A 24,847-nucleotide genomic window follows, 5' to 3' on the forward strand; every position below is an offset into this window, starting at 1 on the left:
TATATATAACGAACCATACATAAAATAGTTGTACTCTGATGTCTTATGAGATTAGCATCCTTGTTTTCTGCCATTATATTGCCTTATTGCGAAACAAGAAACTGTGGAGTGATTTTAAGATTAAGAGATACTCTGACTAAAAGTTTTGGGTTCTTTTTTAATATTATAGCCTTATTTATTCCTTGGAAAGATTGTATCTCCATTAAATTTCTTTGGATCGAGTCTCTTTTGTAAACGAGTGGTTATCACATGGATTTTAGTTAAAAATCGTCTAGTTTACTTGATCATGTCATGTTTGTATGGCCGTTCACATGTTGATTGAGAAATGTATTAGCTTTGAGCCTTTGGCCTCCACTTCACTTGTGAATTTTGTAGGGAAGATCTTATGTTTAGAAATTAATGTAGTTGAAATTTATGGGGAAGCTCATGTTGATCCTGTAAAGTATTGTTGTATTTTATCTCCTTGAAGATTCCCGTATGCTTCCTTCATCTTTGCCTTTCTAGCAATATGAATTGTGTTTCAATATGGTTGGCAAAGATGAAAATCTTGAAATAGTTCAAAATAGAACAGTGGATTAACTTACCAAGTCCTCCATTGTTTTGTCATCTGATAAAGTTGGTGTTACATTCATGTGCAGATTATAAAATTTGTATGTGCATTCAAACTAATATAACAGAAAGTCGTTCATATTGGATTAGCCAAATCATGTTTGTACTTTAACTGCAAATTTGTTGGCTCGAGTGTGTCTTGATTACATTAACAAATACTTAGAGATATCATGCTTGTGAGCTGGGGTGTGTTTTAGATAAACTTTTCTAGCTTTTATTTCCTATCTATCTTCGTAGTACGAAAATAATCAACCGAAGTTGTTAAAAATAAACGAGATAATCTTATGAATCTATTCACAATTTTCCACCATATGTGAAACAGGATCTTGTACTAATGCTACAACTCCTCAAATCTGGGACATTCATATTGTATGATGACAAAGTGATTGGTTAGCTTATATGTTTGGCCATTGAAATACTGCAGGAAAGTGCAGCTATGCAGGGTGTGTGAGCGACCTCAACATGATGTGCCCGGTAGGGCTTCAGGTCCGATCAGACGACAAGAAGAGTGTGGTGGCATGCAAGAGTGCATGTTTTGCATTCAACTCCCCAAGGTACTGTTGCACAGGCAGATTCGGAAACCCCGAATCATGCAAGCCCACAGCCTATTCCAAGATTTTCAAAGCTGCCTGCCCCAAAGCTTACTCTTATGCATATGATGATCCCACAAGCATTGCCACTTGCATCGCCTCAACCTATTTGCTTACCTTTTGTCCCCATCATTAGATATATATCTACATATATAAATACATTTTGCAATGACATTATTATTCCCATCATAAGTAACCAGTACTAGTACTTTTTGTGATCCATTGGGGGTGTAGCATCAAATTTGATTACTTGTTTTGCCCTTGTTGGATGGGCTGGTTCAATGATTTGTTGGTGCATGAATTCATTAGTCGATTTGAAAAGATCAAGTTATGGCTATAGCCATTCGATGAATGTGAGCTTGGGCTGTTGTACCGATTCCTCGAAAATCTAGTAAATGGCTCTAGAGGTTGGAGTGTTGCAAGTTGGACGTCACATTCCAACCAGAATCTCTAACTGCTAAGATCATGAGGCTGATAATATTAATCGCTCTCGGTTCGATAATTGAAAAGTTTTAAAACAAATTACTCCATCGATTTCATGTCAACCTGACCATAGGTTGTTAGGTACCAAGGCCAGATCCAACGGACTATATGAGAAGAGTGCTTGGTTCTTACATGTGCCCTTTCATTTGTAGTGGTTGTGGAGTTGCGAATTCATTTAGACTTCATCAAAATCGGACATCATAACACACACTGTCGTAGAATGTATGGAAACAGGTTTTAGTACCAACCGCGCTCACTTTTGTAGCATTCGATTAATTGTTAAAGAAACTACTTGAGGAAACCGAGGTCAAAACCATAGCGACTCATAAATAGTAACATGTAGTTCATATGACGTCAAAATCTTAAATTTTATAGGTTATTGTGTTCTTATTTTTTTAAATAAGTTTTAATAAGAGTATTTCACTATTTTTTTTAAAAATGTGAACACCTTCTGATAACCGGTTGGTGCCATATTATGTTTTTTCTACATGAATTTAGTGATTACAACTTGTCATGTTTGTTCATTTGTCATTTAACTTGTCAAATTTATGTTTTAATTTTATAGTTTTACGTTTTGTTGGCTTTTAATCCTATTCCATCGCATACTGATGTGATAACGAAAAATATTGAAATAACATCGAAAAATGTTATCGTATCAGCCAGAAATTGATGATATATACAATGTTACGTTATATTACAGGAAAAAAAAACATGACTAACTTCATGTTAGGGACCTAATATGCTGGGCTTGACTGAGCTTAAAAGCCAGTATACCTCGAAGCTTACAACCACTAGTTCAAGTTGATTCTAGCCCAATCATTAATTTAATCCTGTAAAATTTTGCATCGAAATCAACAAGTTTGAAGAAAAATACTGCCTAAACACCCAAATTTTTGGCTTTCTATAATATATAGGTAAAGGCCCAGAGGAAAAAAAAATCTTGAATTCGCCTTGAATTAATGATTCAATTGATTGTTTTCCCATTTACTTATCTTATGAATGACATATTTGTTTCAAATGCTCATTTTGATTTGATTTGATTTGCAACAAATTCGTGTGACGTCGTTCAATTTTGTTATATAGATATCAAAAATAGTACTTTCATTATAAATATTAATCGATCAATCGATATCACAGACATAAATTCGTGAGATCATCGTAAAAAAATTCTTTTTTTTTTATTTGTTTTCTTCGAAAGTAGTCGAATTAGGGTTATAATTGCAAATAATTTATATAATTTATAGTCATGATTCATTTTTCCCTGATTCAAATATTCAATCTCCTCCTCTTAAACCAAAAGGATAAGCCCCACAAACAAAAGACTGAAATCCTGATTCATTTTTTTCCATACAAACAAGCAACAACAGACAGCCTGACGCGTGGGTAGCGTAAAACGCCGCCGTTCACGCAGCGGCGTTATTAGACGCCGCCATCATCCTTTTGAACTCGTCAAAGCTCACAAAACCGTCTCCGTCGGAATCAAAGGAGTTGATCATGCCAGCACAGTCGGCGACGGAGCAGTTTTCGCCGAGGCGGGTGAGGATCAGGTGAAGCTCCGCGGCGGAGATCTTGCCGTCGTGATCCTGGTCGTATAGCTCGAACGCCTCCTTCACCTCCTTCTCCGCCGAGTTGTACGGATCGGCTTCGCCCTTGCAGAAGGCGGCGAACTCCTCGAGATTGATATGCCCGTCCTTGTCGGAGTCGATCTCCACCATCATTTTGGCTACCTCCTCGTCCGAGATACTGGATCCGAGAGCCTCCAGCACTCCGCTGAGCTCCGTCGTGGAAATCTTGCCGTCGCCGTTAGAGTCGAAGCGCTGGAACATCTTCCGAACCTCGTCCACGTTCTGGAGATACATCAGGGAAGTCGAATTCGGGGTGGAACTCGCTGCCATTTTCTCTGATTTTTAGGGGTTTGTGCTTCGGTTTGATTTTTTCGATTTGTGGAAACGAAGATATATATAGGAAGCGGATAGACTGGCTTGCACGGACATACACGTATGGACCTAATTTTTTTATTTATTTATTCTTTAATCATAATAATAGGTTGTTTGACTATATTTGACTTACAAACTATTTATTTCACGTATATTACTTTCGATAAATGATTTTTATTTGGGAATTTCGAGTATATTTAAAAAAAATATCGCAAATATTATTAAAATTATTTAACTTGATATTTTTTATGCCGTAAAAAAATTACAAACCTCATTCTTCGAGTTGTAGAGTAGGTCTTTTGTGAGACGGTCTCACGAATCTTTATCTGTGAGACGGGTCAACCCTATTGATATTCACAATTAAAAGTCATACTCTTAGCATAAAAAATAATACTTTTTCATGCATGACCCAAATAATACCCGTGAGACCGTATCACACAAGTTTTTTCCCGAGTTGTAAACCACACCAGCCATCATGTACAATAGATACGTGCGATAAAATGTTAGAACAAATAATCAAATTCATGATCATTAATCAAATGATTCATTTATTTTACTAATTAAGACATCTTTTCAAACATGTTTAACGTTATATCGATTGAATTTGAAATTCACTTGTCAATCATAATAAATAATTTTTGATGAAAATTTTGATAATATATCAAAGATAGGAGATGTAATTGAGAAAGTGGAGTTATGTTAGAGTGATACACAACAAGAGAGAACACTAACCAAATCATGTATAATAAGTGTGTCAAAAAAATGTTAGTAAAATGAATCAAATTTATGCTCATTGTAAATGTTCATTTACTTCTTCGACTCAAAATATATTTTAAAACATCTTTAACTTGATATTGATTGAATTTGAAACTCACAAGTCTCTAGTAATAAATAATGTTTGATGAAAATTTTGAGACTGTATCAAAGATTAAAGATGTAAGTGAGAAAGTTGAGTTAAGAGTGATACGCAAGAAGAGACGACACTGACCAAATCCATTACTCAAGTCAACATAATGATTAATTAAAGCTATATATATATGTATAGATTGATTTTTGTGGAGTGTAGAATGCGTGGCAAGTATGGGACTGTGGTACGTGTCGAGTACGGAAAGAAAACTCGCTTCCCCCGCGCTTCCGCGTCGGTAGGTTTTTACCCATATACCCAAATTTATATCTTTCCCTTTTATTACAATTTATTATTATATACAATTCATTCTATCAATATAATTATTATTTTAACTTAAAAGATTCTATCAATATAATTATTATTTTAACTTAAAAGATAAAATATGATTAATATAACAACATTAACCTTGTATTTAAAAGATATAATCACTTCGACCATCTAAAAATGACAACACAAAAACTCTTGTGAGACGGTCTCACGGATCAATTTTGTGAGACATGCCTCTTATTTGGGTCATCAATAAAAAAAATATTACTTTTTATGTTAAGAGTATTACTTTTTATTTTGAATATCAATAGAGTTGACCCGTTTCACATATAAAGATTCATGATATCGTCTCACAAGAGACCTACTTAAATGTCAAATTACGTGAGACTGGCCTAGCAAGAAGAATATTGTACATGGATATTAGGGGCATGAGTCACCAAGATATCCTATTTAACCTGATTCAATGTTATTTTATCAAACAAGTCATTTTAAAAAAAATGGAAAACTGAATTATATAATCAAATTGGGAATTGATAGGACTTTTTCTACGGGAAATTGGCCTTCAGTCCCCAGCCGTCGTTTTTTTGTGTTCATTCTCTGTGTACTTTTTTAGTACCACATTTCCACATGAAGTGTACGACAATTTGTATGACATAGTACCACAATTTTGTGGGTAGGGAGTGAACCCAAAGAAATGTTTTGATTGAGGATTTTTCGCCAACTTCCCCCTTTTCTACATGATAATAGATTGGGTAAACCTATCAATTGCATATTTACACCCACAATAGATATGTGTTCATATTTCTTTTTAGAATAGATTTTTTTTGAGATTGTCTCATATATTTTTATCAATGACATGAATCAATCATGTTTATATTTTCAATAAAAATTAATATTTTTACATAAAAAATCATATTTTTCAGTAATCAATAAAATACCTAGCCTGTGACAAATTTTACATGACAGCTAATAAAATGCCGACACGTATAACGAACCGTCCACTGACTTGTAGACTTAGCATTCGCGCTCCTTCCTTTCTTTGTCGTCCTCTGCTCTTAAACTGGAAAACCGACACTGAGATTTCTTCTAAGCCTTCCGCTAAAATGCGCGGTGGCGTGACAGTACTGATGTAAACAGCTACCTTGATCCAACGGATACCAATGGCCCACTGGATTTCTACCAAGCTCAAAGCAGCTGAATCCCTTCTTCAACAGGCAATTAATCCGCCTATCATTTGGTTTTGATTTCCATTTAAGAAGTTTTTGTCTGTATTAAATGGGTTTAGAAACTTGTTCAATGATTTGTGTCTTATTATTTTCCTTAGAATTTAATGCGTATAATTTCAATTGATGAAAAACCTAATTAGATTAAAATTGATGAAAAGCACGTGTCTCTCTGTTTGTAACGATATTCTTGTCATGAGTGTAAATGTTGGATATTAAATGATGGTGGATTGAGTGTAAGCGTTGTCTGATTAATTGAAAGGGTGGTTCAGATTGATCAGCAAGCAGCAGAATCACTGGGTAAGAATGAGAATCCACGACCTGGCAATGAATTAGGACTTGAGGGCTCACCTGGAAACACTCCTGAAACTAAGCGATTCTTAAAGGATCAGTTGAGGAAGAAAGCTCCAGAAACTATCACTAACCTAAGTAACAACAGTGATAAACTTGATTTAAATGTTATTAGCAGAAGTAATAGTGATATTAACCGAAATCATGAAGCTGGAATATCACCAAATCTGAATTCCACGACGAATTTGAGTGGTGGACTTACTGAGAGTGATTGGACGGAATTGTTGAGTGTTACTGATAAAAGGAAAGGTTTTGGGGGAGTTAATGTGAGCCGTAATATCAAAGGAACTTTAGGGATTCAGGGTTTGAAGAAAGACGGTAAGAAGGTGAGGAATTTTGTCCCAGCTTCAAGAAATTTGAATGTTGGCTTGGAAAATATTTCAAATGCTGATAGTAATGATCGGGCAAACAATGCGAGAGATGTGATGCCGCTAAAATTAAACCATCAATCACCAAGCAAAGGAGGTGGAGGTGAATCGGATCGAAAGCATACTAGTTCAACTCTTGATGCTGATGGTAACAATGCCATGACAATTGAGGAGTTGAATGTTGTTGTAGATGGACAAAAGATGCATTCTGCAATTGATTTAACTGACAAAAATAATCTTGACAAGGTTCCAGTTTCTCGTGGTAGGAAATTGTCAAATTGAAATTGAAGCTGCTGTCAAATGATAGTGAAACATCAAACGGTAGGATGAATGGGAGAAATGGACCTACAGTGAAGGTTCCTTCTCTACCAAGCGACATGGAGTCTGATTCTGAAGCTGATACAACTTCAACATCAGATTCTGAGATAGAAAGAGAAAGGGAAGAAAGGAGAAAGAGGAGGCAACGGATTCTGGCAGAAAGAGCAGCTGCAAAAGCAATTGAGGCAATTCAGGAGCGTGAGAATTTAGTTGCCAGATTGGAAGGGGAGAAACAGAGTTTGGAGAAAATGCTTGACGAACAAGCTAAACAATAAGTACAGGAGGTACTTTTCTCCTTTTCTTCTCCTCTTTGGAGTTAATTATTTTTGGTAGATGGTATTTGGATCCAGGCATTTGAGCTATGTATTGTTCGTTCCTCAGTTACCTTCCTTTGGACATTTACATGCCATGGGATCCAGGGAATATTAAGTAAACTGGAATATAGGAAACAGTCATAAATTCGTGAGGAGTGGAGAAAAAAATTCAACAGCTGGACTCGCTCTTTTGTTTGGGTGCTATTTTTCTGAGAAGAAATAGAACAGCAAGAATATGGTCAGTTGTTTACGTTGTGTGCCTTCATCTTTGGGTGACATATATTCTCATGTTCCACTCTTTAGTTTCTCATGACTTTCAATCTGGTGCTATTGTCTCTCTACAAAATATTAATAACACTGAAGGTATTTGATTGAAGTTCATACATGTATTATGATTCACTAGTTTTATTCTTTATTCAGCAGTTTATATGGTGGCGGATACGATGAATTTTACGAGCTCGGTGTAGAGCATTTTGAGTCATTTCAAATTATATGAAGCACTGAGAAATATAATGAACTGCAGTTCTGCACTGAAATTTTATGAAGAAATTCATTACTTCTATTCATGCATGAGACCTTGCTTTATATATGCTAAGGCAGGATTTGGTGGTGCGATAGGAGCTGGATTATTTGATAATCCGGCATCACTTAAGGTTTTAGCGAAACGGTTTTTGATTAAATTAAAAAAAAAAAATTATTTTTGAGGGTAAAATCAATAAGTTTTGGAAAGGCTTAATTTATCTCTAAGCTAACCATTCCATCAAATATGTTGTTATTAATCTATTATTATTTGTCATTATCATATCAATTTAATAATTATAGTATAGTTTATCATTTTGTAGTTCTATCACATCAACTAAGCTTAACCTAAAGCTATTATTTTAAAGTTGAATGGATTAAAATGCTTGGTGTATCTTTTAATTCAAACACAAACTAGAATAAAATCAAGAATATATCTAATGCCTAAAACCAGACATGATGTATTGGTCTTTTGATGACAAAGGTAAATACTCAGACCAAATCAGATATAAAAAAGATACTGGTTTTTACTATCCGCCGGAAAACTGTTCCGAGAATGGGATGAGAAGTTGGTGGAGTTGGCTTGGGTCTCTGAACTTGCTACCTAAAGTCAGGATCTTTTTCGGCGAGTTTCACATGATATTATACCGCCGTGCATTAATCTATCAAGACATCCCATTCCGGTAGATGGATGTTGTCAATTATGTGGTCGTGGGATTGATACAACAACACATTCTTCATTCTTTTGCTCACCTCTGGAAAGATACAAAATTTCATCAGATGCCGAAAACCAGAAATGGAGCTTGAACTTTGGAGCTGTGCTGTGTTGCTGGTTGAGTGATCCTTTTCAAAAGCTGAGTTGGAAAAATGTGTCATGCATATGGGGGGCAACATGGAAAGAGCAGCAAAGGAGCCAGGAGGATTATAGAAGCACTTCTTCATACCATAAATCCACATGCGATTACGGTGAGGCCAAAAGCTGATGAGAAATGGAAGCCGCCCGATCCCAGAATCTGGAGATTAGAGTTGATAAATGCTAGGATGAAGTGCACAGTCTCTTTGAAAGGGTAGGCATTATCAGAGCAAGCGATGGAACCGGAGTTCTTGCCTTTGGCCAAAGCCTACCGAAACCTTTTTTAGTGGTTGAAGGGGAACTCTATGCAATCCGAAAAGGACTTAAGAAGGCCAAAGAACGGAACTATTACCCCATGCAAGTTTTGACGGATTCTCTTTTTTGCCAAGAGGATTTGAGCTACACTTGAATCCATGCCCTTGAAATTCAGAAGCTAATGGATGAATTAGAGTTCACGAGGCTATTCGAGATTTTTCTTTGTAAAAAAGTTGGATTTTATATTTTATATATGAAATCAAATGTGGGAATAAAACAACGGGACAAAATTGAACGTGATTATGAAAACATAGGTACAAAGATAAAATAATTAAAAAAAATATAGTAGTAAATTTGATTTATTTTTACTAGGTGTGGCAATGTGCTTCATTTCCTCGTATCTTTGCATGAATTTGAAATATAATTTTCTCGACCTGTATGTTTGAAGGTTATTTTTTTTATTAAAAAAAAAAATCAGAATTAATATTATAATTCGAAAATAATATTTGATCGAAAACATTTTTAAAACAATCTCTACTAACATACTATAGATGTAATACTTAGTATACATAGCGTGAACCAAGTACGATGTGAAGCAGAAGATTTTTTATTTTTGAGTAGGTCTATTGTGAGACGGTCTCATGAATCTTTATCTGTGAGACTGGTCAACCCTACCGATATTTATAATAAAAAATAATACTCTTAACATAAAAAGTAATATTTTTTCATGGATGACACAAACAAGAGATCCATCTCACAAAATACGATCGGTAAGACTGTTTCACACAAGTTTTTGCCTTGATTTTTTCGATTATTCACTAAATTTATCTGAGTCGTTATTGGGTTGAACGAGAGTATATGAATGTATAGAGTTAAAAGATACATTTAGAGAGGTCCCTTGACAAAGATAGTGATGCATAAATGTACGAGAGGACCACAAAAATCTTGTAATAAAAATAATATAGAAGCTCTAATGCCATGTGAGGTGTTCTATAATGTCACTTCTGTATCCCCAATGTCCCACACGTCCCCTCCCTCTATGTGTTAGAATCAAATACATATTGTCACAAAAATATTTCACACACACAAAAAAAATTTCTAGGCGATCGGTTCACATATTAATTATATGAGATATATCTTTTATCTGATTCGATCAATTAAAAATATTATTTTTGTATTAAAAGTATTACTTTTTACTTCAGGTACAGATCGAATCGACATGTCTCATAGACATAAATACGAACACAGTGGATTTATTCTTTAATAAATCATTATACAGTTACAGTTATAAATGCATTACTTTATTTTATGAAAATATAAATGCATATTTTTTATAACATTTTATGAATTGAAATAACAATATACAGTAAAAGTTTTATAAACTAATAATGTTGAGATCATGAAATTTTATTAATTTATAGATGTATCGATTCGATAAATTATTAATTTATTATTTAAAGATTATTTTTTTCCATTCAATGACTATAAATTTAATTATATAAAAAAATCATTATTTCGCAAATGTTTGTATCGTATTTTTTAAATTAATATTAAAAAACAAATTCCAATGTATAAACAAACATGAAACAACCATAAAATATAAAAATAGAATTAAAAATTTAAGTAAAACCAAACAACAATAGACCATATTTTATTAAATTGTTCTAATTATATTTGTAATTTTACAGAATTATTAATTTATGATATTGATGAGAACATATATTTATATAATATTTTGAAAAATTATAATTTTATCAATTTAGAAAATTGACTCAAGTTTGGGCTGAAGAAAATACTATTTTAAAGATATTAATTATTTAATTATATATGTATATTGATGTTGCTCAAGAAAATTGGGTGAGCTTATGGGTAATTTCTTAGGCAGAGATGCTGATGACTAGGCCAGATGAAACCTGAGCTGGACAGTCTGTCTACCTGAGAATAAGAAACATTTGAAGGGCGACGGAAGGGTTTTGGGCGTGGTCACTCCGACGTTCAAGTCAGTCAAGTATGTACGCAGAGGAAATAAATTGCTTTTATAAACCAAATATATAGTAAGTGCTCGTGCAAATGAGAATCAATTCCCTGATTTTATCTATGATATGGGTATTTATAGGGTATCAGAATCAGTGACCACTCCGAGATGCTCGGGGTAGTGGCCACGACGTGAGGACGTGCCCACGTCTTGGCTTCAAAATTATATGAGAACGAGGCATCAACCTCTGCATTCCCCTCGGGGTGATTTGTTTCACGTTCCAATCAGTGAAACTTTCTCGCTCATCCCATCCGAAATTCTGAGCATTCCTCAATACATGGAAGAAAGGGTAACTGCGATGTGCCAATCTAGAGATGAATCGGGGACAGAGTATCAATCTCATTTATAAGCCATTGTACTTCCCTGACAGATTTAGGGGAAAAATTTCCATGATAACTTTTACTTTCTTGAGGTTGACCTCAATCCCACTATCGGTCACCATGAAACCAATGGACTTTCCACTCTTAACCCCAAAGATATACTTAGCTGAATTCAACTTTACTCCATATTCTATAAGATTTAGAATGTCTCCTCGAGATCGGGGGCAAAGCAAGATTTCACCCGGGACTTGATGAGAATGTCATCCACGTATATCTCAATGTTTTTTTTTTAGCTTGTTTCTTAAAGATTTTATACATCAACAGTTGGTAAGTGGCCCCTAAATTCTTCAATCCGAATGTCATAACCACATAACAAAACGTATCGCCTGAGGTGATGAAACTAACTTTATATTGATCTTCACGGGCCAGAAGGATTTGGTGATACCTCTAATAAGCATCTATGAAACAGATCAACTCATACCCCGAGGTGGAATACACTAGTTTATCAATTCAGGCCACGAGGTAGCAATCTTTTGGGTAAGCTTTGTGTAAGTCCCTAAAGTCCACAACATTCTCCATTTTCATGTGGCCTTCGGGACCTGGACCACAATCGAGAGCCAAGGAGCGAACTTGACTTCTTCGATCTAGTCAGACTTTAGCAATTCTTTCATCTGTTCAACTATTACCCTGTTCTTATCCGGCCCAAAGTGCCTCTTCTTCTGCTTCACGGGTTAGGAACCCGGGATGATGTTTATTTTATGCTAAAAAATATGAGATGGGACCCCGACTAGCTCTAAGGAGAACCATGCAAAGATATCAGCATTCTTTAAAAAAGTCAGCAACTCGGCTCAGATATATGGTTCAAGATCCAGGCCACCTTGGTTGTTTTTCCGAGGTGCCTAGGGACTATATCCATTCTTCATGTTCTTCTTCCATCACTGCTCGCACTTCGCCAATCGAGTGCACCTCTCCCTTTTGTGACCTTCTATCATCTCTTCTCCTTGTTGTTCTTTTGTTTTCCACCCGAACTGTCTCAGCATAATATTTTCAAGAGAATGATTGATCTCCCCAGACTTCTCCTACCATGCTTCCCCTAGAAAATTTGATTTTCTGATTGTAAATCGAGGCGACAGACATGAGGGCATTCATGATAGGCCTTCACAAAATAATGTTATTTGAGGAAGGTGTATTGACCACCATGAATGTTATCATTACCGTGTTCCTCAAGTCCTCAGATCCGACTATTAAGAAAAGCATTATCTTTTCTTTCGGGTACACGGTGCGACCAAAAAATCCAAAGAGGGTAGTCTCCAATGATTCCAACTTATAGACTTCCAAATCTATTTGGTCAAGAGCTTCCTAGAATATAACATTGAGAGAACTCTTGGAGTTTTCAAACACCCACCTCACATTATAGTTGGCAATTTTGGTTTGGATGACTAAGACATCATTGTGAGGTAAGATGGTGCCCTGTAGATCCTAGGGACCAAAGCTGATCACTGGCCCCTCTCCCCAGGTTGCATTGTCTACTCCCAAGCTTTCTCTCCGGCTCCAAGCTTTCTGCCCAGTTAGAATCTCCATCTGTAGATCCATCTGAAATCATTTTAATTATGTCCAGATTGAGGAAGCCTTCCCGGGCCTTTTCTTCTCGGGCTCTATTCCTCGGGAGAAGCCATCCTAACCTCACTGCCTGGGTTGGAAGCTTGGGTGCTTAAGGGTAAGACGTGTCTTGAATTTCTTGGCGCCCACGGGAGTCCTCGTGCCTTTTGTTGTAGGCTTCGGTCTAGTCCAATAGATAATGAGCTTGCTTCAGTTTCTTGCATTCACTGGTATCATGAGCACATTCCTGATGATATGTGCATGATTTGGTGGTCATCCTCTAGTCCTGTGGGGGTTTTGAGGGCTGTGGACAACCATGTCATCATCATAAAGGTGCGCTACCAGATCTCGAGAAACCTTCAAAGGTTTCTACTGAGAAAAATGCCCCAGAGGGTTGGCATTTTTCTGTACCAGGTCATCTGCCATGCCTACCCTATCTCCTACTTGTTTTCCAAGGTTTTTTTTTTCCTTTGGGCTTTCTCCATGTTTATGTACTTTTCTGATCAGGATAACTGTAATGCCCGAGAAATTGATTATCGTACTCGGATATGAGTTATTGATCATGAATTGATGTGAGTGTAGTTGGACCACTCCGAGACCAAATTGGTTAAAACATATGAGTTATGTGATTTTCGGGCAGAACCTGTGGCGCCCGAGCGGTAGAAGACGACCGCCCGAGCGCCAATGCATTACAAGAGCATGTTTTGGACAGAACGTCTGGCGCCCGAGCGGTAGTTCTTGACCGCCCGAGCGCCAGTGTTCAACAAAAGTATGTGTCGAACAGAAGGTGCCGCGCCCGAGCGGTAAAGATTAACCGCCCGAGCGCCGCCTGAAAGTTGTGAAAAATGAGCCACGTTTCTTTGGCATGCAAGTTGGATATATATATATATATGTAATTGGTTTCATTTCTTCAGCTTGGCAGCAAGAAGGAATCGAGAATCTCTAGAGAAACCCTCAAGCTTCATCTTAGATTAAAAAATTAGATTGCACAAGATCCGACCGTCTGATTTCCAATCTGAGTTTGGTACTGTGTTTCTATCTACGAGAGCTCTAACTAGACGTAAGTTTTGCTACGTTTTGATATGTTTTGGAAATTATGCTATTGTAAGAATTGGATAGGATTCATATATGATGTTCTTGGCATGTTAGACATCGTAGAATCGAAGTCAGATTGAGAAACGGACTGATTATGAAATTGTTATGAATTTTCAGGGTATATTGATTTATACCGGACAGATTTGAATTGTGACTGGATTACAGATTGTATTGGATATTGGTTCTGGATTGTAACTGTTATCTGGTAATGTTGTACTGACGAGTATATTGAGATTTTACCGTTATGCCGTGGATTTTGAATTAAATCCAGAATAATCAGATTCAGTGTTGAATTGAGAATGGAATATTGATATTATGATTCTTGATATATCGTTTCAGATTTACAGACACAGTCTTGAGTTCAGAACTTATATTGCTTCAGACCGAGACTACAAACGGAAGGTATAAGTCAATGTGGTATTGGGAGATCGACTTGAGTTTCCCTAAATCACATACTTTACTTTATTGCATTGATATTTGCATGGATTTGATTGATGTACTTGTTCTCTTGATTTATAGATAGCAGGTATTAGACGAGTAATCTTGTGACAGAAGTGCCTGATAGTGGCGGGATCGCCACGGGCATATTGCACGATGTCACAAGATAGTGTATTGGCGAAAGTGCCAAAGTCTGTCACCGGATGATTGGCTATCGATGTGGATAGAATTGTAGCTTCTTCTATTACTGGTGATCGGTACCGTATCGATGTGGATAGAATCGTAACTTCTTCTATTACTGATGATCGATATCATATCGATGTGGATAGAATCGTAACTTCTTCTATTACTGATGATCGATATCATATCGATGTGGATAGAATCGGAGTTTCTTCTATTACTGGTGATCGATACTATATCGATGTGGATAGAATCAGAGCTTCATCTATTACTGGTGATCGATACCATATCGATGTGGATAGAATCGGAATTTCTTATATTACTGGTGATCGTTATGGAATGCCAACTTCTGGAAACCGGGATACCTAGACTAAGATTGAGTCTAGTCTGAATTGTAAAGTTACAAGCATTGTCGACAGTCTGATATTGATTATGTTTCAGATTTTGATACATATTATTGTTATCTGTTACATGCTTTTTATTTGTTTATATGATTGCATGTTTCGTTGATTTATACTGGGATTATATTCTCACCGGAATTATCCAGCTGTTGTCGTGTTTGTATGTGTGCATGACAACAGGTGGGACAGGTTCAGGGTTGAGGAGATGAAGAGAGATCGTGATTAGAGTGGAGGCTCCGGACTTGGATTAGAGATAGGTTTGGACACTTGATATTAGCTGTTAAACCTTAGTTGAATATATGTATGTGTTACAGGACTTGTACTTTTATATTGAGATGTATATACGTTTTATTTCACTACGTTACGCATTAAAAAAAAATAGACCCTGTTTTATAATTGATTAAATAGTCCCAATGATGATTAAGAACATGATTAGCGTCCGGGTCCCCACAACAGGTGGTATCAGAGCGATAGATCCTTTAGATTGAGAAAGGAGCTAGTGAGCGGGGTAGAATGTGTGTTCTTTCATGCTTTTGATTGCTAGCATGATTTACTGCTTTATAATGCATGTTTATCTGTTTATCTGACTTGATTTGAAAACATGTGTTATTAAGAATGAATCAGCACCGATTCTGGATCAGCAGTAAGATGATCGGAGGAGGACTGAAACATATTTGTGTATTGGGATTACTAATCCTTTTGATTATCAGATATGCCTCCGAGAAGAGTACCTGAACAGGGAAGTACTCCAAATCCTCCAATGGACGTTACAGCCACTCCAATGGAGACATTGTTGAAAAGTTTTCAGTCATTCCATCCACCGACTTTGAAGGGTACGGAGAATTACGTGGAGTGTGAGAGTTGGTTGGACGATATTGAAATGATGTTCGAGTCTTTAGAGTATATTCATGAGCGGAGGGTGAAATTGATAGGACACCAGTTACACGACGTTGCTAAAAACTGGTGGATCACAACAAAACGAGCATTGGAACACCGAGGTACAGTTATTACGTGGAATGTGTTTAGAACTGAATTTTATCAAAGGTTCTTTCCAGTGTCGTATCGGAAGGACAAGGGAGCCGAGTTCGCAAACTTGAGACAGGGCCAGCTAAATATTGAGGAATATGTGGGCAAATTCTCTACACTGCTCCGATTTGCTCCCCACGTAGCTGAACATGATGAGGCTGTTGCGGACCGGTTCATAAATGGCCTAAATCCTGAAATCTTTACCTTGGTGAATACCGGGAGGCCAAACAATTTCACTGATGCCTTGAACAGAGCCAAGGGAGCCGAAGCCGGTCTGATGAGACAGAAAGAGGTTTCGTTTGTGCTTTCAGCACCGAGATCACAGATGTCTCCACCATCTTCTCGATTTGAGAGCGGCAGTGGTAGTGGGAAGAAAGATTTCCTGAAAGCTAAGAGAAAGCAAAGAAATCTGGAAGTAGCTCCTCCAGTTCGAGTGGCTCGAGACAGACTGGTCAAGGCCAGAGTTATACAGGACCTTACTGTAGCACTTGTGGAGGGAAGCATTCCACAGAGCAGTGCCGAGAAGTGTTCGGCAACTGCCGCATTTGTAAACTGCATGGACACTTTGCCCGAGTGTGTCCACAGCAAGGTACTCAGGGATCCCGGGCCGCTGAGTCATCTGGATCAGTGGCTCAGACAGGAAGATGATCTTCTGCCATTCATTCCTTCCAGCCAGCACCGCCTACCCAGTCACAGCCGAGGCCAGGAGGGAGCCAGACAGCGAGCCAGCCTCCTAGACAACAGGCCCGAGTGTTCGCTGTGACTGAGGAGCAGGCACAGGATGCACCTGACGATGTTGTTGCAGGTAACTATTTTATTTCTGGTTATCCTGTATATGTATTGATTGATACTGGTGCATCGCATACATTTATATCTGAGCGATTTGCTTTGATGCATTCTTTGCCTATTGAGTCATTGTCTGCGGTAGTGTCTGTCTCTTCTCCGTTGGGGACATGTTTGATATCAGTGAAGTCTGTTAGATCGTGGATATTGCAGTATGATGGGCATGAGATTGAGTTGGACTGTATTGTGCTTGGGTTATCTGATTTTGATTATATTATCCGTATCGATATATTAACCAAGTACAGAGTTACAGTTGATTGTTTCCACAAGATTGTTCGATTCAGACATGAGATGGCTGAGGAGTGGAAATTGTATGGTAAGGGTTCTCGTGTCAGAATTCCTTTGATATCTGCTATGAATATGACTCGATTGTTGCAGAAAAGAGCGGATGGATTCCTGGTTTATTCAGTTGATTTACTGAAATCGAGCCCATTATTGGCGGATTTGCCAGTGGTGTGCGAGTTTGCTGCTGTCTTTCCAGATGAGATTCCTTGATTGCCTCCGATGAGAGAGATAGACTTCAGCATTGAGTTGATGACAGGTAAAGTTCCGATTTCAAGAGCTTCATACCGAATGGCACCGATTGAGTTGAAAGAATTGAAAGAACAGCTGGAGGATTTACTGGCCAAGGGGTATATCAGACCGAGTGTATCTCCTTGGGGTGCTCCAGTACTATTCGTAAGGAAGAAAGATAGTTCGATGAGGCTTTGTATCAACTATCGGCAACTGAATAAGGCAACGGTAAAGAATAAATATCCCTTGCCTCGCATTGACGATTTGTTTGATCAGTTGCAGGGTTCTTCAGTGTATTCCAAGATCGATCTGAGGTCTGGATACCATCAACTGAGAGTCAGGGACTCTGATATCTCTAAGACATCATTCAGAACCAGGTATGGACACTATGAATTTATTGTCATGCCGTTTGGTTTGACGAATGCACCGGCGGTATTTATGGGGGTGATGAACCGTATCTTTCAGAGATATTTGGATGATTTCGTTATCATATTCATTGATGATATTTTGATTTATTCAAAGAATATGATTGAGCATGCTGGTCAGCTGAGAACTGTGTTGAAAATTTTGAGGGCTGAGAAGTTATATGCTAAACTGTCGAAATGTGAGTTTTGGTTGAGACATGTACTATTTCTGGGACATCTTATATCCGGAGACGGGATATCAGTTGATCCCAGCAAGGTTCGAAACAGTATTTTGTATGTGAACAATCGTATTGTTGTGCCGAATGTTTCGGAGTTGAGACAACGTATACTAGCAGAAGCGCACAACAGTCGTTTTAGCATTCATCCTGGTGGCAGGAAAATGTATAATGATCTGAAGACACAATATTGGTGGAAGCAAATGAAATCCGATGTTACTGAATTTGTAGCCAAATGTCTGAATTGCCAACAAGTGAAAGCTGAGAGGAAGAAACCAGGAGGATTGTTGCAAAGTTTGTCCATTCCTGAATGAAAATGGGATCACATTTCCATGGATTTTGTGATGTAGTTACCAAGATCCTCCAGAGGTTGTGATGCGATTTGGGTCGTGATTGATCGATTGACCAAATCTGCATGCTTTATTCCATATAAAATAACATACAGATATGACCAAATGGCCGATATTTATGTCGGAAAAGTTATTAGATTGCACGAAGTGCCGAATTCAATTGTTTCAGACCGTGATCTTCGGTTTACTTCGCGCTTCTGCCAGAGTTTGCAGCAAGCTCTCGGTACGAAGTTACATCTGAGTACCGCATATCATCCACAGACTGACGGACAGTCAGAGCGGACGATTCAAACATTGGAAGATATGCTGAGAGCTGTAGTGCTCGATTTTAGCACTAATTGGCAAGATGCATTGCCTCTCTGTGAGTTTTCGTACAACAATAGCTATCAAACGAGCATTGAGATTGCGCCTTTTGAAGCGTTGTACGGAAAGAAATGCAGATCTCATCTTTATTGGGATGATATCTCTGAAGTTCCGGAGACTGGACCTAATATGATCAGAGATATGACTGAAAAAGTAAAACTAATTCAGAAGAAAATGAAGGCAGCTCAGGACCGACAGGCCAAATATGCCAATGTTCGACGACGACCGTTGGTATTTGAGGCATGAGACAGGGTATTCTTGAAGATTTCTCCTTTCAGAGGTGTTGTCCGATTTGGCAAGAAAGGGAAATTGTCTCCACGATACGTTGGTCCATATGAGATTCTCGAAAAGATAGGAGATCGTGCCTATCGACTTGCATTACCGCCTTCATTATCAGGGATACATAATGTCTTCCTTGTATCTATGCTGCGGAAGTATCTCCCCGATGATTCTCATATTATTCAGCCAGACGAGACCGAGCTTGATGAGACATTGAGTTATATCGAGAAACCGATTCGGATTATCGATCGTAAAGAAAAACAGCTCAGAACAAAGACAATTCCGCTTGTGAAAGTTCAATGGACTCGGCATGGCATTGAAGAAGCCACTTGGGAGACTGAATCAGACATGAAACAGGAATTCCCAGCATTGTTGCACATTCTTATTGATATGATTAATTGCCTGTGATTTCGAGGACGAAATCATATCTTAGGGGGGGAGAAATGTAATGCCCGAGAAATTGATTATCGTACTCGGATATGAGTTATTGATCATGAATTGATGTGAGTGTAGTTGGACCACTCCGAGACCAAATTGGTTAAAACATATGAGTTATGTGATTTTCGGGCAGAACCTGTGGCGCCCGAGCGCCAATGCATTACAAGAGCATGTTTTGGACAGAACGTCTGGCGCCCGAGCGGTAGTTCTTGACCGCCCGAGCGCCAGTGTTCAACAAAAGTATGTGTCGAACAGAAGGTGCCGCGCCCGAGCGGTAAAGATTAACCGCCCGAGCGCCGCCTGAAAGTTGTGAAAAATGAGCCACGTTTCTTTGGCATGCAAGTTGGATATATATATATATATATATGTAATTGGTTTCATTTCTTCAGCTTGGCAGCAAGAAGGAATCGAGAATCTCCAGAGAAACCCTCAAGCTTCATCTTAGATTAAAAAATTAGATTGCACAAGATCCGACCGTCTGATTTCCAATCTGAGTTTGGTACTGTGTTTCTATCTACGAGAGCTCTAACTAGACGTAAGTTTTGCTACGTTTTGATATGTTTTGGAAATTATGCTATTGTCAGAATTGGATAGGATTCATATATGATGTTCTTGGCATGTTAGACATCATAGAATCGAAGTCAGATTGAGAAACGGACTGATTATGGAATTGTTATGAATTTTCAGGGTATATTGATTTATACCGGACAGATTTGAATTGTGACTGGATTACAGATTGTATTGGATATTGGTTCTGGATTGTAACTGTTATCTGGTAATGTTGTATTGACGAGGATATTGAGATTTTACCGTTATCCCTTGGATTTTGAATTAAATCCAGAATAATCAGATTCAGTGTTGAATTGAGAATGGAATTTTGATATTATGATTCTTGATATATCGTTTCAGATTTACAGACATAGTCTTGAGTTCAGAACTGATATTGCTTCAGACCGAGACTACAAACGGAAGGTATAAGTCAATGTGGTATTGGGAGATCGACTTGAGTCGGTTTAGACTTGAGTTTCCCTAAATCACATACTTTACTTTATTGCATTGATATTTGCATGGATTTGATTGATGTATTTTTTCTCTTGATTTATAGATAGCAGGTATTAGACGAGTAATCTTGTGACAGAAGTGCCTGATAGTGGCGGGATCCCCACGGGCACATTGCACGATGTCACAAGATAGTGTATTGGCGAAAGTGCCAAAGTCTGTCACCGGATGATTGGCTATCGATGTGGATAGAATTGTAGCTTCTTCTATTACTGGTGATCGGTACCGTATCGATGTGGATAGAATCGTAACTTCTTCTATTACTGATGATCGATATCATATCGATGTGGATAGAATCTGATATGCTCATAATAGCTGCATTTTTTGTTGTCATGTCTCTCGTTGTTACCACTTCCAACGTGCTAAATTGACACATTTTTGTGTGATTTTATTGTAGGAGTAAGTTTTCTGCTCTCGCGATAAATCTGGACTAAAAAGGGTGATTTTATATCACAATTAAAGTTATCAATATGATCTTAGTGGAAGAAGTGGATCATAAAAATTCAGAAGATGTTTGTGGATAAGGCGTGATCACGCCTTGTGACGATTCCTTGGCTGCCTAGTGAGATAAGGAATTTTTATATCAAGGAAGAAATACAAGTTAGAGTTTTTTCCATAAAAAACTCTATATTATTGGAAGATATTTTTTAAGTATCTTTTAATTTTAGGGATTATGATTTATTTTAGGTTATTAGTCTTTTATGTTTTAGAACCCAATCTTTCTTTTGATAACATACACCACAATTCACGTGAGAGAGGGGCAAGATAAGATTTTTAGTAACAAACACAATCTTCAAAAATCAAAAGTGGGACGCATGTGGAAGTGGGAGACGGCAAAAAAGAGATTGTTCAAAAGAAAATATCCTCATACCAATATATGCACAGTAGAAGAAAAAGAAGATTGAAAAAAAAGAATTCTTCCTCTACCAATCTCACGTGAAGAGCATAAAAGAAAGAGCAATGATTTTCTTCGATTCTCTTCACAACTCTAGGCTAAGTTTTATTTCTGATTTGAGGGTTGTTTTTACTGTTTAATTTATCACTGTGAGGTTTTGTTTTTTTGGATTTAATATTCTTGTTATTCCAAGTATTTGTTGATTTATATTTAATACTATGAAAGTTGTATCTCGGTTAATCTGACAATTTAATTCGTTATATAATTTTCTACTGCTAGCCATGAATTCAGTGATCCGTAATTGTCATGAATGATTGTCACACGAGTAGCATAGATTAGATGTGTTGTGCTATCATAGCATATTTAGTCTAAATAAATCAACGAAACTCGATCTATCAATTGCAGCTATCTCGGTTGTTAGATTTTAGGATTAACTGTTTTCACAAAACTGAAATGCTATTTTTAATTAATATGGAACGCTATCGTGCCCAGTTAATTATTAATAAGTTTTGACTGGATGCTGGGTTCGGTCAATGATTTTAGGAAAACACAAGAATTTTAGCGGCTATCCCTATAATTCTAAGGTTAATTGCTTGGAGCAACTTGAATAAATTATTTGTTAGCCGATGAACAGTGATATAATTAAATAGTAGAACTCCCTTGAATCAGATCTTTCTCGTATTAAATTCTTCATTTTAGTCTAGTAGATAAATTATCATTTAAATTTATTGTTTTCTTTTCTTGGATAATTTAGTTTAGTATTTTATTAAATTCATATTCAAAAAATCCCCCCTTTTATTTGCATTTTTACTCGAAAGAAATAATCTCCCGTTCCCTGTGGATTCGACCCTGCTCACCATTACACTAATTTTACTTAGAGAGTAGGAATTTAAGTTTGGTGGCTCAACGACAGCACACCAAATTGTAACTTCTTCTATTACTGGTGATCGATACTATATCGATGTGGATAGAATCAGAGCTTCTTCTATTACTGGTGATCGATACCATATCGATGTGGATAGAATCGGAATTTCTTCTATTACTGGTGATTGATATGGAATGCCAACTTCTGGAAACCGGGATCCATAGACTAAGATTGAGTCTAGTCTGAATTGTAAAGTTACGAGCATTGTCGACAGTCTGATATTGATTATGTTTCAGATTTTGATACATATTGTTGTTATATGTTAATGCTTTATATTTGTTTATATGATTGCATGTTTCGTTGATTTATACTGGGATTATATTTTTACCGGAATTATCCGGTTGTTGTCGTGTTTGTATGTGTGCATGACAACATGTGGGACAGGTTCAGGGTTGAGGAGATGAAGAGAGATCGTGATTAGAGTGGAGGCTCCGGACTTGGATTAGAGATAGGTTTGGACACTTGATATTAGATGTTAAACCTTAGTTGAATAAATGTATGTGATACAGGACTTGTACTTTTATACTGAGTTGTATATACGTTTTATTTCACTACGTTTCGCATTAAAAAAAAAAATTCGACCCTGTTTTATAATTGATTAAATAGTTCCAATGATGATTAAGAACATGATTAGCGTCCGGGTCCCCACAACAACAAATCTTCAAAATCACGGGGTAGTTGTTTTTACCAAGGACCGGAAGAAATCACATTCCCGGAGTCCCCATGTGAAGGTTGTAGTATTTGTCTCTGCGGAACATGATGGTACCTCCAAGGCATCTTTGTTAACCCAACAGATGTATTCCCGCATGGATTTCTCTCACTCCGCTTCACTTCAAATAGATTGAAAACAATCTTCTTATGTTTCTTCCTGCTGCTAAAGTGATGTAAGAAAAGATTTTTAAATTTTTTGAAAGAATGGATGCTTTGAGGTTCAAGCTTCTTGAATCAACGCTGGGCTGAGTCTACCTGCTTGGTAAAAAAAATCCTTGCATTTGATTCTCTTCGTAGAAATGTAACATGAACATTTTCTCAAACTGGGTCAGACGCTCTTCTAGATTAGTATTTTCATCATAGTCCATGATCTTAGCTAACTTGTAGTGAATGGGCAGGGGCACATTCACTATCTGGGTGGAGAAGGAACATCCGCTTGACCTTGCCCGGGCAGTATGAGAAGACTTGACCAGTCCTTCCGGTATTTTTACCTTCTTCCTCAGCTCTTATAATTCTTAGGTCATGGTAAGAGCCTTGGAGCCAGCTCGAGAGTTTTCATCATCCTTTCCCGACTGGTCCTGAGGATGGAATTCATCCTCGGACTCCTCCTGCTCTCGTCAGAGATTCTTGTTCGGGTTAGTTCCCTGACCATGGCCTTGTATTCCACTTGGCTAGCTCTTCGAGAGGAATAGTTTTGGTTTGCTACGAGTTTTTTGGGAGGGCCTTCTTTTCATAGTGATTCTTTTGTGATGACTTTCTAATAGAAACCATATCTACATCTACAGAAATTCATGCATAAGTTCCTCTTTTTATAATTAATCACAATTAAACATATTAAGATAATTATTTTAAAAAATTAACTGATTTGATGTTTTAAATTTTTATACAATATTCTTTGTACATATACAAAAATATAAAGAGTTAAAGAAATGCGGGTTGGGCCCATCTTGTATTAATCCACTTTTTAATCCAACGATCCATTATTTGGGAACATCCTTACAAACACAAAATTAAAATAAATCTTCCTCCTCCAATTTGGTCAACCACATTTCATTTATTATTATTTACCTAAGGTTCGTTTGGTGTCACCGAGACGCCAACTACTCTACTACAACATAAACTAAATTTTATTTCAATTTATAATTTACACACATTTTATTATTTTTTTGTGTAAAAAATCAATTATCGATAACAATTAATTTCAATTTATTGTCGGATACTAATAGAAGTTAATAATAATAATATAACAAAAATCTCGTGATACCATTTATTTGTTAACCTTTGTGAAATTCTGTCATTAATTAGTGGTGGAAGTTCACATTCTTTAATTTTAATTAATGTTATCATTTAATTATTTTAATTATAATGCACGAGCAATGTACATGTCTATTTATATTGCACGTAAATCGAACTACAAATGCTCAGAAATTAAATACATATTACATATCATGTTCTTTGTTACACATTAAATTAGAGATTTTTTTAAAAAAAGGGGATTATTATTATTATTATTATGAACATTTTTATACCAAGTAAGACAAACAATGATGAACATTTTCATCTGGTTTTACGTCCAGAAATGACTTCCAACGCCTTCTATGAGTCGATGATATGCTTCATATCTAATTTTCTTATAAATTGACAAACATGATCTTTTTTAGTCGGATTTCCAATACTATTACGATGACGCTCATCTTGAAATTGTTTCTATAAACAGAGAAATTCAATATGCGCATATCCATT

The 24,847-nt window shown here is 37.0% G+C and overlaps 2 protein-coding genes and 1 pseudogene across 2 annotated transcripts in view; 2 read left to right on the top strand and 1 right to left on the bottom strand.

Moving 5' to 3' along the window:
* LOC140959620 (thaumatin-like protein) overlaps positions 1 to 1,542 on the top strand; it is a 2,449-nt gene extending 907 nt beyond the window's left edge. The window contains exon 3 of the mRNA XM_073417542.1: positions 1,034 to 1,542. Coding sequence (XP_073273643.1) covers positions 1,034 to 1,335 — 302 coding nt within the window. The 3' untranslated portion in view covers positions 1,336 to 1,542. The remainder of the gene's footprint in view (positions 1 to 1,033) is intronic.
* A 1,387-nt stretch (positions 1,543 to 2,929) lies between these two features.
* On the bottom strand, positions 2,930 to 3,624 carry LOC140959621 (calcium-binding allergen Ole e 8-like). The gene has a single exon (XM_073417543.1). The coding sequence runs from the start codon at positions 3,575 to 3,577 to the stop codon at positions 3,086 to 3,088; it is 492 nt and encodes a 163-aa protein (XP_073273644.1). The 5' UTR covers positions 3,578 to 3,624; the 3' UTR covers positions 2,930 to 3,085.
* Positions 3,625 to 5,822: 2,198 nt separating this feature from the next.
* On the top strand, positions 5,823 to 8,567 carry LOC140959632 (golgin candidate 2-like; annotated as a pseudogene).
* Positions 8,568 to 24,847: the final 16,280 nt, after the last annotated feature.

Source organism: Primulina huaijiensis, chromosome 15 (assembly GCF_012295235.1).
Source record: "Primulina huaijiensis isolate GDHJ02 chromosome 15, ASM1229523v2, whole genome shotgun sequence".
In the NCBI taxonomy this organism is placed as follows: domain Eukaryota; kingdom Viridiplantae; phylum Streptophyta; class Magnoliopsida; order Lamiales; family Gesneriaceae; genus Primulina; species Primulina huaijiensis.

Coding starts and splice junctions, on each gene's coding strand:
- LOC140959621 (XM_073417543.1), bottom strand. CDS start 3,577: ATGGCAGCGAGTTCCACCCCGAATTCGACTTCCCTGATGTATCTCCAG.